We start from the raw sequence: 17,105 nt of genomic DNA, 5'->3' as shown, positions 1-17,105 counted from the left end.
CAATAATTATAAAAGAGACAGATCTATACCTCACCATTTATGTATGAAAGCACCAAGTTTCACTTTCACAGACAGTTACACATTTACACTGGGTATCAACAGTACACATACAGCCAACAGCAATATGCTGCGTGTGCCGCCGTCTTATATATTTCCCAAGCTACCACGGTGTCCACCACGCAAACGCATGCAAACTACTGCTCACACCAACTCTGTGGCTCACACCTATACGTCTGACCCCTGACCTTGTGACCCAAAAAGTTAATTTTGCAAATAGTTCCGTGTCGGCGTGTGTATACCGCCGGACTTTTCCTCTGATAATTTGATTAATTGTCATGAAAAACAAAGCTTTTTTTAATTTCGCAGGAAAAGGAGTGTTTACGCAATTTCTAGATTGACTTTGTCCCGACCAATGGACAACAATTTCTGCCCTACTGATTTGCTGCACAGTGCACTCAGTGCGTTCATCTTGCGCGCATGCAAGTCAGTGATGTTCCCAGGGGTCGGCCCTCGGCCCTGGGCCGGATACCTTGGTCTAATGACCGGTACCTTGTGTCTCTGGCGGACAAATGTCCGATAAGTTTATGTCAGAGACGGACACTGACCGATCGTTTTATTGCCACGTCGGACATGGCAACATTGATCCGTTTATGTAGATCAGGCATCAGATGATACGTCTCCTAATCTCCGAATCGGCAACGTCTTCTGTTGTTTGGTTTAGTAACTTCGCCGTTTGAAGACCGCGCAGTTTAAGAATTTCCGAAAGTTCAACTTCCGGTTGTATAGATTCTAGAAACTGCGAATGCGATCATGCCGCCTGCGAAGAAATTGAAACCGGACAAGGACCAACCCAAGCTGTGTTTTCGACAGTCAGATCATGATCAGTCGTCAAGTGTGACTGTGACCGGACCCACTGTGACTGTGAGTACGAAAACGGCGACGACACCACCACGGACGTTTGTGCCTTCATGGCTTAAACTTTATCCATGGCTAAATTTCGATGGCGAGAGAATACTGATGTTTTGCACAGTGTGCATTTCAGCAAACCACACACACACACACACACACACACACACACACACACACACACACACACACACACACACACACACAAGAACTAGAAGAAGGCAAGTTTGGAATACAATTACAATATATTTCTCTCTCTGGTGTGTGTCACAGTGTGTGTGTACCAAAGGAGGATGTGGACGGCTTATTTCTTTCCACGTGAAATGACCGATTGTTTTTTACAGTTCAGGACAAATGTCCTATACTTTCAGCAAGGCTAGGACATTTGTCCTATAAGGACAAAATCCAAGGAACATCCCTGCAAGTGTGCACCTCGTTGTCAAAATCACATTACAAATCTGTCTAACTAGTTATTCATTGTGATAGCTGTACTTACGGTGATTTACAGCTTTACTCAGCATGGCATTCTCGTTGATTTTTCTTGTAAAAATCTCTTCTCTGTTTTTTCAGTAGGCTGTGCACCAAGGGAAATTACTCTGCGAAACAAGTATTGTTTTCATTCTGCTGCACTTCCGGTTGTGGATGTTTGCTTAGCTACGAGATGTCTGCAGTCTCAGCATAGCCGATGATATCGCATTTGTACGGGTCTACAGCAAGCAACGGTATTAAAAGTAAACGGAAACTTTTGTAAGAAAACACAGTGCTGTTCTCGCAATATTGCTGCCTTTAAAAAAAAGCATGTAAATCCACCAAAATCACTAACGTTTTTAGATCAAACTACCACAACCTTGTACTTGTAGAAGTAGTACTAGTAGTAGTAGTAGTAGTAGTAGTTTTGGGACTGGTGTATAATCGCCCAGGCCTCGCGGCCAATAAGTTATCCCATTCTTTGGTTGCATACAATTGGAGTTGTATTTTATCACTCGTCAAAGTCGACAAATCTTTCTAATGATTTTGTGGACTTGTCCAGGAGATTTTTAAAACTGTTAGTGCTTGGTGCAAATTTGAACGAATCTAGAAGCCGTAACTGTTTGACTTTAAACAAAGTGAGATTTAATGCCATTGATCGGTTTGGGTTTGTCTAGCAGGCAATCATGTATACGCGTAGAGCCTCGGAATACAGCAGTCACATGTCATCGTACGATGAAAGAGAGAGCCCAGAGAAGACGACCATTGTGGAGGAAGAGGAGCTATCAGTGGGGGACGGCCAGCCTCAGCCAGCCACAGAGAACTTCAAGGCTGTGGATGTCCATAGATCAGGTAGGCATGTGTTCTGTATGTGTTCGATACTAATAGATGAGTTGTGGGTGTTTTATTTGCTTGTTGTTGTTGTTGTTGTTGTTGTTGTAGTTGTGGGTGTTTTATTTGCTTGTTGTTGTTGTTGTTGTGTGCATGCCTATGTGTTGTTGTTGTTGCTGTTGTGTGTGTGTGTGTGTGTGTTTGTTTGTTTGTTGCTGTTTGTAACACAGTATTAGCTTGATGTTTGATAGGAAACTAGCATGGGTGCAACTCTGCCGGCTACATGCCGGCAGCAGGTTTTTGGTTTCATCGGCTGCCGATGTTTTTGTTCCAGGAGAGGGTTTTTTTGGCATTTTAAATAGTAAAAAAGCTGGACCCCAACTTTTGCCGGTTTTTGGAATTTTCCAGGTTGCACCCATGAACTAGTGTATTGTTGTTGTTGTGTTTCTTCATTTGTTTATATCATCTTTCAGCAGAAGAGAGTCAATCATGTTTACTTTGATATGAATTAAGTCTCTACCTACGGGTAACTAAGAGGTAGCAGACTTTAAAATGTGTACTATGGTCTTTGTGTGTCCACGTATAGGTATGTAAGTAATAACAAAGTCCTACATTTTCACTTCATCGTTTCATGCAGTAATAAATCATATTTCATTTTTGTCCTTTTCTTCCAGATACCCCAGAGACGTACCTAACTGATTTGGGCGACAAACCAGACATCACACTGTTCTGTGATCAGTGCAAGTTCTTCATCGACATCCGACAACTCAAGCACCATCGCGCCTACCACAATGCCTTGCTGCTTCTCAACTTCAAAGGCAACAGCCCTCCGGAAACATCCGAACAGCTGCTGAAGAAGAGACATGCTGTACTGAAAAAGATGAAGAAAGATGCCACAGAGGAGAACCCCCTGTTGCCCAAGCAGATCCAAGAAGTGAATGATGCGTATGAGCTGCTCAAGTCTGATGTGGAAGATACGTTTGACGCATGTCGTCAGGTGAAGGAGACGGTTGACACTAGCTGCAGGGGAACGGCTCTGAACTGCAACCCAGACTGCGTGTATGCGTTGGGCATGTGCTCGAGTCCTAACGCCAAATGGAAAACTGAAATGGAGGACACGAAAATCTACCAGGACTGTTTTGGAGAGGACATGAAAAAGTGCTACATGGGTTTGTTTGATGGATACCATGGCCGGTTCTCTGCGGAAGTGGCGGCTAGCTTGCTGCACAAGATGCTGTTGCATGAAATGATGAAGTTTGATGCGTCTCTTTCACTGGGTCCCAAACCGGTGTATGATGCTGACACTGATATTTCACACCACAGGTTTGTCTTTGGTTCTGCAGGAAAACTGGACGGCCAGACGGAGAAGAAAGGCAAAGCCGAGAGTGCAAAGCCTGGCAAAGCTGCTGGCCTTGATGCTGATCACAGCGGGGCACCAGTCTCAATCCAGCAAGACGACGATGACCTCACTCGCAGAATCATCGAGCTCTGTGAACACAAGTACAGAAAACTTTTGGAAGAGATGTCATCGCCGCCACCTGCCAAGTTGACCCGATCGATGGGATTCAAGACGGAGAGATCCAGGCACCCGGAGGAGGACAAGATATTTCAGGCCTTCGAGAAGAGCTACCAGCTGCTGGACATTCTGCTGTCGTACGGCAAGGATGAATGGTCCAAGGTCAGATGGAGTGGATGTTCCGCTCTGTCTCTGGTCATCGAAAGCGTAGCACCAACTCAGGACACCATGCGAACTGGAAATACAACTTTGCGTGGGTCGGAGGGTGACAACAAGAAGCAAGGTGCATCCAAAATGCCAGAGAAACCAGAGACTGTTGGCTTTATTCACCTTGCTAATGCAGGTGGGTGACACTTTTTAGCAACAGAAATGTAGTGAGATTTTAGGGAGAGAAATAAAAAAGACCTGTGCTCTTTTGAATAAATTTGTAGATACAGCATTATTTATGGGCAAAAATATTCACTCACCTAAAATTGTAGCAACATTTCTCTCCACCCCCACCTCCCCACCCACCCCCCCCCCCCCCCTCTTGCCCCACACCATCCCCCCCCCCCTGACACACACACACACACGGAACTGAGAAAACAATTTTCCTCTGTTTGTTGCTTCAGTAGAATTTGTTTTATGTCTTGAACTGAAGTGTTACACTCAATTTCTTATCAACAGACAAGCAACAATAAAAAATCTCACATTTGAGTAACTTTCTGTTGTTGAGCTGATATAATATGTTTCATTGCTAATTAAGCTGGTACCCCCCGCGGGTTAGGGGGAAGAATTTACCCGATGCTCCCCAGCATGTCGTAAGAGGCGACTAACGGATTCTGTTTCTCCTTTTACTCTTGTTAAGTGTTTCTTGTATAGAATATAGTCAATTTTTGTAAAGATTTTAGTCAAGCAGTATGTAAGAAATGTTAAGTCCTTTGTACTGGAAACTTGCATTCTCCCAGAAAGGTAATATATTGTACTACGTTGCAAGCCCCTGGAGCAAATTTTTGATTAGTGCTTTTGTGAACAAGAAACAATTGACAAGTGGCTCTATCCCATCTCCCCCCTTTCCCCGTCGCGATATAACCTTCGTGGTTGAAAACGACGTTAAACACCAAATAAAGAAAGAAAGAATTAAGCTGGTATATATACATGTTTTCACACTGTTTCACAGGCGATGCGAGGGCCTTACTGATACGTGGCAACAGACCGTACAGACTGTCCAAAGATCACACTCCCAGCAACATCAAGGAACATGACAGGGTCATCCGTCAAGGTCAAACATTCATTTATTGTCGGAGAATGTTGTCTGCAAGAAAATGATAGAGCAACTGTAACATGTTTAGGAGTGCATTTTTGGCAACATTTACTGTTTGCTCGTTATTATGCGTCCGTAACAGATTCAGAAATGTGCCAAAGCTACAGTGAAATGTCAGAAAGTAGGCCTTGAAGTCATTTTGAAAGATAGTGTGTTCAAGGTCCATTTAAATAATAAAGATAAACGGACAGATGGAAAGAATGGTAGACCCGCAAGATGGACAGGCGGACAGACCTGAAAATATTTTTCTTTTTGTAACTCTTCATTCAAGGTGGAACGTTTAGCACAAGCGAGGTTGACTGCCGTCTTAATGGAGTACTTAGCACAACAAGAGGTCTTGGTAACCATGGAGACCCAGCCCTGAAGAGCTGCGTGCTGGTGGAGCCCCACTCGAGCAGCGTACCCATTGACAAGTTTGCACAGTTCATCGTCATGGCAACAAGGGGTGTCTGGGAGATTCTCTCGGACCAGGAGGTGGCTAGCCTGCTGATGAGGGTATGAGCATCTTGTTGTTAGTGCTTTATGCACATGCACTTATACACTGGAGCCCCCCCCCCCCCTTAAGACCCTTGACTCCCCCACCCCTACTTTTTCAAATAACTGTTTCTTGGCCTCTGTAATGAACTATCTCCATTTTAAGACTCCCTCCCTTTTCAGGGCTGATTTTTTCAGATTTGTGCAGGTCTTTAAATGGGGGTTCCACTGTTGTGATAATTATATAATATAATTATAATTATATAATGACTATATAGTCATAGTGTGTCCCTTGCTCATAGTCATACATTGCATACATTTTCTCAGCATGCTGCATGTCACAGTATTTCTTTTGCACATAAATTGCACACATGGTTTTAGCATGCTGCGTATGATCTATTCACAGACAATGCTTGAGACCTTGTTGGCACTATCACAGCCTTGACCTCTTTTTTTTCTCCAAAATTGTATTTTGTGTTCTGGCATTTTATAGGGAACAGTAAGTACAGGTGTTCCGGACAGCAGTAGGAGCAACAAGGGACCGACCTCTCCTGGTTTGGGACTTCCTGCTCTTTTTATTTGATCTTTCTTTTTTTCCAGTGAAGGAGAGATTTAGAAGGGAGTTTTGGGATGGAGAGTAAATACTTGAGAGATATTAAAAATGTTCAGTAGAAAGAAGAAACCTGGGTAACCAAATTGGGGGAGTTTTACTCTTTTTGTGTGGATTCTTCTTTTACTTCTCTGCCCTTATTTTGTTTTGGGGAAGCAGATTGTATTTTTCTGAAGTGATATGCAAGAAATGAGGAGCATTCTACGCATTTGCTTTTTAAGCTGAAGGGGGAGGGGAAAACAACACTTTGACGTGGTGCAGTTGAAGTATTATGCATTTTCTTGTTTAGAGTGGTGTGTGTGTGTGTGTCTGCTTATATAGTATAGTATGGAAGAGATTATTTTAACAGATGAATTAAGACTGTATTTCACTTCTTTTCAAGTTCTTGGCACAGAGGAAAAAGGTACACTTTTATGAACCTAGACGCATTTGATCCGTTTGTTTGAAATGTTCTTTGTAGCATTTTTAGATTTTCTTTGTTGTGTAATGTTTTTATTTCAGATGTTTGAAGTAGCAGTCTTGGATTTTATTTGTTTTGTTAGTACTTTGTCATTCCATATGTTTACGTTACATAAGAGCGGTCTTAGAATTTCTTTGTTATTTTTGGTTTCTTTGGTTCAGTTCTGTGTTGTGCATAATTAGTACTTTTTCCATTCCAGATGTTCCCATAGGAGCAGTCTTAGCATTTCTTTGTTATTTTTGGTTTCTTTGGTTCAGTTCTGTGTTGTGTTAGTACATTCCAGATGTTCACAGAAGCATGCAGTCTTAGCATTTCTTTGTTATTTTTTGTTTTGTTTTAGTTTTTCGCCCAAGAGGATGAGGTAGTAAATGTTACATGTGTTTATAATAATATAATAATAATAAATGAGCATTTATATAGCGCAACATCATAACTTTACAATTATGCTCTTTGCGCTTGACACATTTAAAATTAAAACACAGTTATACAAGCATTTACATCTACATTCATAGTCAACAACGCTTAATTAAAAGCATACACCATCACACATACATTACAAAAGATTCTTCCACTAACTAAGTAATAAAAACATGAATAAAATAGGTAGTAAAAAACAAGGAAATACCAGCTGAATACCCTTAATCAAACAGAACATGTTATCAACAATGCTGAAAACAGTCCTAGATATGTTTATATACATTATCACTAAAACAACAAATACTTGTAGCCTACTGATGGACTGAGAAAACAAAATCAGGGGTTGTATTTCTTGAAGAGGTGCGTTTTAAGTGCTCGTTTGAATGCTTGGGGTGACTGAGAGTGGCGGATGTGAAAGGGGAGAGAATTCCATTGTGTGGGTGCGCAGAAAGTAAAAGTGCGTTGTCCGTATGTTTTGGTTTTGGTGTGTGGAATGGTAAGGATGCGACAGTCAGAAGAGGCACGGAGTTGTCTTGCTGGAGAATAGACGGTGAGGAGTTCAGAGAAGTAAGCAGGAGACGAGCCAGAAAAGAAGTTAAAGCAGAGGGTGGACAGTTTGTAGTCAATGCGGGCTTGAATAGGTAACCAGTGCAGTGTGTGAAGAAGTGGTGTTGCGTGATCTCGTTTTTGTGCTTTGAGAATGAGGCGTGCTGCCGAGTTTTGGACTTTTTGTAGTTTATGCAGGAGGTACAGAGGACAGCCAGAGAGAAGAGAGTTGCAGTAGTCAAGTTTAGAAAGAACAAAGGCACAGACAAGAGTGTTAGTTGTTTGAGAGGAGAGTGTGTGGCGAATGGTGCTGATCTTACGAAGCTCAAAATAAGCTGCTCTACAGACTAAAGATATATGTTTGTTAAGGGTCATGTCAGATGAAAGGGTGAACCCAAGGTTTCTAGCTGATGGTGAGAAAAGAATGTCGGTATTGCCTATTTGAACAGAAACAGGTTGGGGAGAGGGAAATGTAGTGTTCTTCTTTTTGCACAGTAAGACTTCAGTCTTATCATCATTCAGCTTGAGTTTGTTATCGATTATCAAAGATTTAACATCAGTGATGCATGTCTGAATGGTCTGGATGGCGGAATGTGTCTCTGCAGGGGGACTGGGTTTATACAGCTGGGTGTCATCAGCAAAAGACTGATTTAAAACAGAATGGTTTTGAATCAGTGTGGAGAGGGGCTTAGTGTACATGATGAAAAGGATGGGACCGAGTACTGAACCTTGAGGAACGCCGAAAGAAAGTGGGGCTGGAGCAGACATCTGGCCATCGACAAGCACAGCCTGAGTCCTGCCAATGAGATAGGACTCAAGCCATGCTAACGGTGGACCGGATATGCCGTACAGAGTCTGAAGTCTATGGAGAAGCGTGACATGGTCAATCGTGTCGAACGCTGCAGAAAGGTCAAGTAGGGTAAGCACTGACACATCACCACCATCCAGAGCAGACAGAATGTCACTGATTACTTTAAGTAGGGCTGTTTCAGTACAGTGAGAAGGGCGATAAGCGGACTGAGAGTGCGAGATCAAATCATGGGTGTTCAAATATGACAACAGCTGCTTCAAAACTACCTTTTCAAAAACTTTGGAAAAGAATGATAAATTAGATACAGGACGATAATTCTTCAAAATATTGACATCAAGACTAGGTTTTTTGAGAAGTGGTTTGACAAGTGCAGTTTTGAACAATGATGGAAAAACACCAGATAACAGGCTATCATTGACAATTTGAGTAAGAGTTGGCAACAACACATCAAGATTCTCAAAAAGCAGTGGTGTGGGTATGGCATCAAGTGGACAAGTTGTTGGTTTGGACTTCAGAATAATGGATTTAAGGTCTTTTTCACTGATTGGCTGAAATGATGGAAAAGAACAATCAGTGGGAACATCAACATGACTGGAGGAAGCAGAATGTGCACTCATCTGATCAAGTTCAGAACGAATATCAGAAACCTTCTTGATGAAATAATGTTTGTACTTTATTTCACAAAGCTTGGCTAATTATTAAGCAGAAGAAAATAGCTTTGTCTATGCTTGGTATCTGGGATCTTCTCCTTAAAGGCGTGCATGTGTATGGTCTTTAAAGTAATTGAGGAAGGAATCTTCTTTAAAAAAAAAAAACAAGTCGCGAAAGGCGAAAATAAAATATTTAGTCAAGTAGCTGTCGAACTCACAGAATGAAACTGAACGCAATGCCATTTTTCAGCAAGACCGTATACTCGTAGCATCGTCAGTCCACCGCTCATGGCAAAGGCAGTGAAATTGACAAGAAGAGCGGGGTAGTAGTTGCGCTAAGAAGGATAGCACGCTTTTCTGTACCTCTCTTTGTTTTAACTTTCTGAGCGTGTTTTTAATCCAAACATATCATATCTATATGTTTTTGGAATCAGGAACCGACAAGGAATAAGATGAAAGTGTTTTTAAATTGATTTCGACAATTTAATTTTGATAATAATTTTTATATATTTAATTTTCAGAGCTTGTTTTTAATCCGAATATAACATATTTATATGTTTTTGGAATCAGCAAATGATGGAGAATAAGATGAACGTAAATTTGGATCGTTTTATAAATTTTAATTTTTTTTTTAAATTTTCAGATTTTTAATGACCAAAGTCATTCATTAATTTTCAAGCCACCAAGCTGAAATGCAATACCGAAGTCCGGGCTTCGTCGAAGATTACTTGACCAAAATTTTAATCAATTTGGTTGAAAAATGAGGGCGTGACAGTGCCGCCTCAACTTTCAGGAAAAGCCGGATATGACGTCATCAAAGACATTTATCAAAAAAATGAGAAAAACGTTCGGGGATTTCATACCCAGGAACTCTCATGTCAAATTTCATAAAGATCGGTCCAGTAGTTTAGTCTGAATCGCTCTACACACACACACAGACACACACACACACACACACACATACACCACGACCCTCGTTTCGATTCCCCCTCGATGTTAAAATATTTAGTCAAAACTTGACTAAATATAAAAACCCACGGACATGTTACATGTATTACGGAGAAAACTCGAGATACACAGATGTTTAGCATTACGTATACGTCAATATGCTAGGAATCATATGACGTCATGACGTATCATGCTTGCCTACGCAGATTGTATGTTCGAAAGTCTGACTTCTGTTGGGAATTTGCGTGGTGAAGACTGCGGTAAATATGTAGATGATAAGAGAACAAGGATTGTCTCAGAAGAAACGACTAAATGTTTCAGACCGGTAACTTCATTTCAACATTGCACTATACAATGGACGTTCTATGTGACAGGAAAGTTTGCTGATTTTGTGTTAAACATTGGACAGATCGTCTGCTAGAATCAGAGATAGGTCGCTTCAGATTGCAGCTTCTGGAAATTTGCAAGGTTTGCTGCATAGCATGCTTTTCTGTATACCTCTCTTCGTTTTAACTTTCTGAGCGTGTTTTTATTCCAAACATATCATATCTATATGTTTTTGGAATCAGGAACCGACAAGAAATAAGATGAAATTGTTTTTAAATCGATTTCGGAAATTTAATTGTAATCATAATTTTCATATTTTTAATTTTCAGAGCTTGTTTTTAATCCGAATATAACATATTTATATGTTTTTAGAATCAGACAATGATGAAAAATAAGATGAACGTAAATTTGGATCGTTTTATAAAACAAAAAATGTTAATTACAATTTTCCGATTTTTAATGACCAAAGTCATCAATTAATTTTTAAGCTACCAAGCTGAAATGCAATACCAAAGTCCGGCCTTTGTCGAAGATTGCTTTACAAAAATGTCAATTAATTTGATTAAAAAATGAGGGTGTGACAGTGCCGCCTCAACTTTTACAAAAAGCCGGATATGACGTCATCAAAGACATTTATCGAAAAAATGAATTCTGGGGATATCATGCCCAGGACCTCTCATGTAAAATTTCATAAAGATCGGTCCAGTAGTTTGGTCTGAATCGCTCTACACACACACACGCACAGACACAGACACACAGACACACAGACACACACACACACACACACACACACACACACACACACACACACACACACACACACACACACACACATATACTACGACCCTCGTCTCGATTCCCTCTCTATGTTAAAACATTTAGTCAAAACTTGACTAAATGTAAAAAGGTAAAAAAAAAGAATAAAGAAAAGCGCGCTTTCCTTTAAAGCGCTTAACGCTGCTGCGCTGTACTGGGTTGTCACTTCATGCGATCAGCGGGCCGGTACGCGCCATTAGCACTTTTGATCTTTCAGGCAAAATAAAGATCTCGGCAAGTTGCCTTTTATCATTGCTTATCGGGGTGAAATGACACAGTTCGAACACTCGGTCGGACCACACGAATAGAACCTTTGATCAGACTGAAGTAATAGAACTCTTTTATTCAAGGAAGGTAATTAACCCACGGCGTGTGGAGTCCAACAAACGAGGTTGCGATCAATATGTCCCGTCAGCAAATTCTACAGCAACACCTTTGGAATTAAACATGAAAGTAAAAGTAAAAGTAACAAGTCGCGTAAGGCGAAAATACAATATTTAGTCAAGTAGCTGTCGAACTCACAGAATGAAACTGAACGCAGCAAGACCGTATACTCGTAGCATCGTCACTCCACCGCCCGTGGCAAAGGCAGTGCCCGTGGAATTGACAAGAAGAGCGGGGTATTCGTTGCGCTAAGAAGGATAGCACGCTTTTCTGTACCTCTCTTCGTTTTAACTTTCTGAGCGTGTTTTTAATCCAAACATATCATATCTATATATTTTTGGAATCAGGAACCGACAAGGAATACGATGAAAGTGTTTTTAAATTGATTTCGAAAAAAAAATTTGATAATAATTTTTATATATTTAATTTTCAGAGCTTGTTTTTAATCCAAATATAACATATTGATATGTTTTTGGAATCAGCAAATGATGGAGAATAAGATAAACGTAAATTTGGATCGTTTTATAAATTTTTAATTTTTTTTACAATTTTCAGATTTTTAATGACCAAAGTCATTAATTAATTTTTAAGCCACCAAGCTGAAATGCAATACCGAACCCCGGGCTTCGTCGAAGAGTACTTGACCAAAATTTCAACCAATTTGGTTGAAAAATGAGGGCGTGACAGTGCCGCCTCAACTTTCACGAAAAGCCGGATATGACGTCATCAAAGACATTTATCAAAAAAATGAAAAAAACGTTCGGGGATTTCATACCCAGGAACTCTCATGTCAAATTTCATAAAGATCGGTCCAGTAGTTTAGTCTGAATCGCTCTACACACACACACACACACACAGACACACACACGCACACACGCACATACACCACGACCCTCGTTTCGATTCCCCCTCGATGTTAAAATATTTAGTCAAAACTTGACTAAATATAAAAAGGACCGGAAACTTTTGTGCATTGTGGATTCATCTTTATGGTAATCAGCCATGGGTGTAGTGAGTTGGTTGGCTGTCTGTACATGTGCAGGGTAACCCCTTTGACAAGTGTGTGTGGCTGTCTGTACATGTGCAGGGTAACCCCTTTGACAAGTGTGTGTGGTTTGTCTGTGCATGTGCAGGGTAACCCCTTTGACAAGTGTGTGGGGTTTGTCTGTACATGTGCAGGGTAACCCCTTTGACAAGTGTGTGTGGTTTGTCTGTACATGTGCAGGGTAACCCCTTTGACAAGTGTGTGTGGTTTGTCTGTACATGTGCAGGGTAACCCCTTTGACAAGTGTGTGCATGTGGTTTGTCTGTACATGTGCAGGGTAACCCCTTTGACAAGTGTGTGCATGTGGTTTGTCTGTACATGTGCAGGGTAACCCCTTTGACAAGTGTGTGCATGTGGTTTGTCTGTACATGTGCAGGGTAACCCCTTTGACAAGTGTGTGTGGCTGTCTGTACATGTGCAGGGTAACCCCTTTGACAAGTGTGTGTGGTTTGTCTGTACATGTGCAGGGTAACCCCTTTGACAAGTGTGTGCATGTGGTTTGTCTGTGCATGTGCAGGGTAACCCCTTTGACAAGTGTGTGTATGTGGTTTGTCTGTACATGTGCAGGGTAACCCCTTTGACAAGTGTGTGTGGTTTGTCTGTACATGTGCAGGGTAACCCCTTTGACAAGTGTGTGCATGTGGTTGGCTGTCTGTACATGTGCAGGGTAACCCCTTTGACAAGTGTGTGTGGCTGTCTGTACATGTGCAGGGTAACCCCTTTGACAAGTGTGTGTGGTTTGTCTGGGTTAAGCCATTATAATTGTTAATGTAATTGGAGTAGAAGCAATTTAGAGGGTTTATTTTCTTACAGGTGGAAAATGGGTTTATAGTCGTTTTTATTGCTTTTCCTGTCTGAAATTTGATAGCTTTTCCAAACGTCAAAGCAACATCTAAAGCTAAGTGATCATCCAACATTATTATTTGTGTGTTGTGTATTTTTGTCGTCCACTAGTCTGGTTGGTTGAAGTTCTAGTGAGTGTTTTGTTTTGTCTGAAATTAACATTCCATAATCTCACTTTTCTTCTTCTGCTTTTTTTTGTCCCCATATGTTTTTTTCATGAAAATGAAACCACCTTTAACTTTGGCCCTTAATGTTACTCTTATACAGGTGCAAATGATATAATCATATGCACAATGTCAGGGTGAAAATGTTTCTTCATTTTATAACTGTGTAGTATTATTTTGTCATGATATTATGTGTTGAAACAATTTGCATTTGCATAGTGGATTAACTTTTAATGTAATTCAGGGGATCTTTGAGGCAGAAGCAAATTAAAGTCAAAGTTGACCGAACAGGACAGGTTGAATTATAAATAGGTGTTGCAGTTACGTGGGCAAGTATTACATGCTATTCTCAACACACACTCACAGATCCCTCTGTCTTTGTCTGTCTGCCTGTCTCTCTCCTTCCAGTTTTCTTGCCGCCTTGCCAGAACAAGATGTGAACAGATCAGTATATCTCTCTCTCTTTTTCTCTCTCTCTCTCTCTCTCTCTCTCTCTCTCTCTCTCCCCCCGCCCTTTTTCTCTTTCTTATTTTCTAACTCTCTCTTATGTGAATGTATGTTTTAGCATGTTTACCTTAAAAACACATTTTAGAACCAGCGAAACTTTTCCAGATGCTTCCAGAGAATCAAATCCCGCCACCCACCCAGCCCTCCAGTTCTCTCGCTCTCTTGCTGCAACAAGGTGCCAGCCAAACTCCCACCCCTGCTGGCAGTGACAAGACCTCTGCAACTAGAACAACTGGAGATAAGGGGCAGCGACCCTCTGACGACAAGAGAACCAGCGAAAAGGGGGCTGATGACGCGGCTGTCTCAGAAAAGACCTCCTCTGCCACGAAAGAAGAGGGACGGAGGATTAACGCTGACATGAAAACGGAGGTCGGAAGTCATTTTGGTGACGTGGATGACCAGTTGCTTAGTCACCGAGGAGGGCATGACACGTTGACTCTGCCTGAACACTCGCGACTGCAGCTAGGGGGTCAAGGGTCACCCGAGGAATATCGAAGGGAGCTTGCGAAGGCGATGGCGGAGTATTTGGTACAAGCCGCACTTCTTGCCGGATCGCGGAACAACATCACTGTCATGGTGGCTTTGCTGCCTGGCTGTGGAATTTGACGACATTCAAGGTTTGTGCTGGGAAGGAGTGTCTGAATCCTATTTTTCCCTGAGAAGCCACCAGCTGTATTATGCATGGCAGGGTTTACTGATATTACCAATGATTTACACTTTGAGTGTGCTGGCTCTGAATGTGATATTCTGCAGTTTTCAAACTCACTCACTCTATATTTGAGTTGACCGTCCAATTTTCACTCTTTTTACCAGTTATGTTCTGCCGTCCTTCTTAGTGATTGAACTGCACTCTTCACTTTTGATTGAACTGCTGTGCAAAGTTACATTCTTTAGATCAGGTTTCATCAAGATAAGATAAATGTTTTTTTAAAGCCCTCACAGTTAAACCATTAGGGGCATGTTCGACATTCCGAGGTTTTGTATATTATTTTAATACTTTAAATGCTCATCTTTGTTTTGAAAGTTTAGAGGGTGGTTTCTTTGTGTTTGTGCCTGGATAGATGCACGCACCTCTGTGTAATTGGTTGTTCAAGCTACTTTTGCCATGTCAGTTTGAACTTGTTTATTTACAATGACAAAGCATACCATACATCGTGATACTTAATTTGTGTTGTGTGTTTGATACTCGGTTTATCTTCAATTGATGCAGTAATTGTTGAATGTCTGCGGATTTATAATATAGTTTATTGAATACTAAGTATAGTTGAAGGAGCTAGGAACTGATGATTTCTTTTCTGAGCAATTAAAAAAAATATGTGATTATTCTTTTTCAGTCGTACTGGTTACATAGAACTATAAAGTGGAAGGATAAAGTGAGGCTTATTGTAGCAGATCTTCATAACAACAATATTGCTGGTCATGGATACAAATCTATACGCCCTAAAAGGAGGGTACCACTGTACTAAAATAACAGTATTTTACCTGTAAAGGTAGCATCACTTCAAAGTCAAATTTTATCACACCGGTTCAGTATAAGCAGCATCCAAGTCACGTGAACAAAGAATTACAATAATCAGGGTTCAGGTTTTTACATTAGTTTTGTAATTAATTTTATACATGGATTTCTGATGAACAAAATCTTGCTGTGTTCTCTGTGTTAAAACATTAAATATGTTTCCATGTGTAATTTACATTGCCATAACTGATTTAAGCTTTTGTACTTGATCTGTTCATGTTGTGTGTCTGTCTGTAAGTGTAAGTGAGTGGTGCAGTGACCATGTGTGGGTGGGTATGCAGATGTATGTATTGTAGACTAGAGGAATACCCGGCGAAGCCGGGGTGAATCGCGAGACAGAGATTTACAGACAACGTGGCGGTTCACCACAATCACCTTTGAAGGCGAAGTCCTCTCAAACGGGATTGAGAACTTTTGAGCTTATTTCTAAGCCCTATATTATCTGTTATGGCTTCTCAAATGCCAGAACATACAGACAGACAAAAGCCGCCAGACCCCATCACAAACAGAACTCTACAATCCACAGGTGTTGCCTCCACACACACACACACACACACACACACACACAGAGACACAGAAGCCGTATATATCTATCTATATATATAAATATATAGAGATAGATGACAGTGGATTTTTCGATAAATAGATTCGACCTTTGCACTTTTACAGTGAGGACAACTTACGGGTACATGCAAGGAAAGCCCACAACTTCTAAGGCGAACAACTCTGCAGAGTCTGCTGTGAAGGGCGACGGTAGTCTCCCTGTCACACTCGACCCCCTTTGAATGAACTTTGTCCCCAAAGTTCCAAACCATGGACCCGCCAAGCTTAGGTCCCTCCCAGGTGGAATGGGAACAGCACGAAAATGATTCAGTGGCCTGAACATTTCATATCGAGTCCCATCGCTGTCGACGCCGCCAAATGTAACCGAGTGCCGAAACACCACAATCACCTTTGAAGGCGAAGTCCACTCAAACGGGATTGAGAATAACTGTTATGGCTTCTCGAAGGAAGGCCTGAACATACAGACACACCAAAGCCGCCAGACCACATCACAAACAGAACTCTACAATCCACAGGTGTTGCCCACACACACACACAAACACACAGAGAAGCCGTATATATATATATGTATATCTATATCTATAAATATATAGAGATAGATGACAGTGTATTTTTCGCGTGGCTATAAATTGATTCGACCTTTTCACTTTTACAGTAAGGACAACTTACGGGTGCAAGGAAAGCGTTCTGGACAGTGCAGTGACATTCTAAAAATAGTAACGTAGTAACGGGAATATGGATTGACGCCACACGAAGGAAGGGAGATAAACGCTGAAAACACTGGAGAAGATAAGGAAGAGTTACTGGGAATGGATCCAGAGAAAAACCAAAATCGGTTCAGCGCTGCGCGCTGAGAGCACGTGTTAAAATATCTCATCGAGCAGGTTGTGTCCGGGGTGTAGCTGAATATGGCCACCAAATTTGAAAGAGATCCATCGAGAACTTTGGCCGTGCATCGCGGACACACACACACACACACACACACACACACACACACAC

At 41.3% G+C, this 17,105-nt stretch overlaps 2 protein-coding genes across 9 annotated transcripts in view; one reads left to right on the top strand and one right to left on the bottom strand.

Moving 5' to 3' along the window:
* LOC138958039 (protein white-like) overlaps nt 1-1,500 on the bottom strand; it is a 55,033-nt gene extending 53,533 nt beyond the window's left edge. The window contains exon 1 of one of the 2 annotated variants that reach the window (XM_070329084.1): nt 1,403-1,500. The gene's annotated coding sequence lies outside the window, so the exon portion shown is untranslated. Of the gene's footprint in view, nt 1-34; nt 181-1,402 lie in introns of those variants that run through there. The other variant, XM_070329085.1, reaches the window with a different exon arrangement.
* Nucleotides 1,495-15,732, top strand: LOC138958038 (protein phosphatase 2C-like domain-containing protein 1). Of its 7 annotated transcripts, none has more exons than XM_070329080.1 (7): nt 1,495-1,628; nt 2,055-2,226; nt 2,880-4,064; nt 4,881-4,982; nt 5,296-5,519; nt 6,491-6,511; nt 14,132-15,732. In XM_070329080.1, the coding sequence occupies exons 2-7, from the start codon at nt 2,061-2,063 to the stop codon at nt 14,630-14,632; spliced, it is 2,199 nt and encodes a 732-aa protein (XP_070185181.1). In that variant the 5' UTR covers nt 1,495-1,628; nt 2,055-2,060; the 3' UTR covers nt 14,633-15,732. The 7 variants fall into 7 exon arrangements, with proteins under 7 accessions (XP_070185181.1, XP_070185178.1, XP_070185183.1 ...); XM_070329077.1 differs by having other exon boundaries at nt 1,506-1,628; nt 2,052-2,226; XM_070329082.1 differs by having other exon boundaries at nt 1,544-1,637.
* Nucleotides 15,733-17,105: the final 1,373 nt, after the last annotated feature.

Source organism: Littorina saxatilis, linkage group LG2 (genome assembly GCF_037325665.1).
Source record: "Littorina saxatilis isolate snail1 linkage group LG2, US_GU_Lsax_2.0, whole genome shotgun sequence".
In the NCBI taxonomy this organism is placed as follows: Eukaryota; Metazoa; Mollusca; class Gastropoda; order Littorinimorpha; family Littorinidae; genus Littorina; species Littorina saxatilis.
This window is presented reverse-complemented; position numbering and strand designations above follow the sequence as displayed.

Bases quoted from the DNA above. Each gene is read 5' to 3' on its own strand.
- LOC138958038 (XM_070329080.1), top strand. From the start codon at position 2,061: ATGTATACGCGTAGAGCCTCGGAATACAGCAGTCACATGTCATCGTAC. The intron at 4,065-4,880 runs GTGGGTGACACT...ACTGTTTCACAG, and splicing joins TATTCACCTTGCTAATGCAG to GCGATGCGAGGGCCTTACTG. The intron at 5,520-6,490 runs GTATGAGCATCT...CTTCTTTTCAAG, and splicing joins TGGCTAGCCTGCTGATGAGG to TTCTTGGCACAGAGGAAAAA.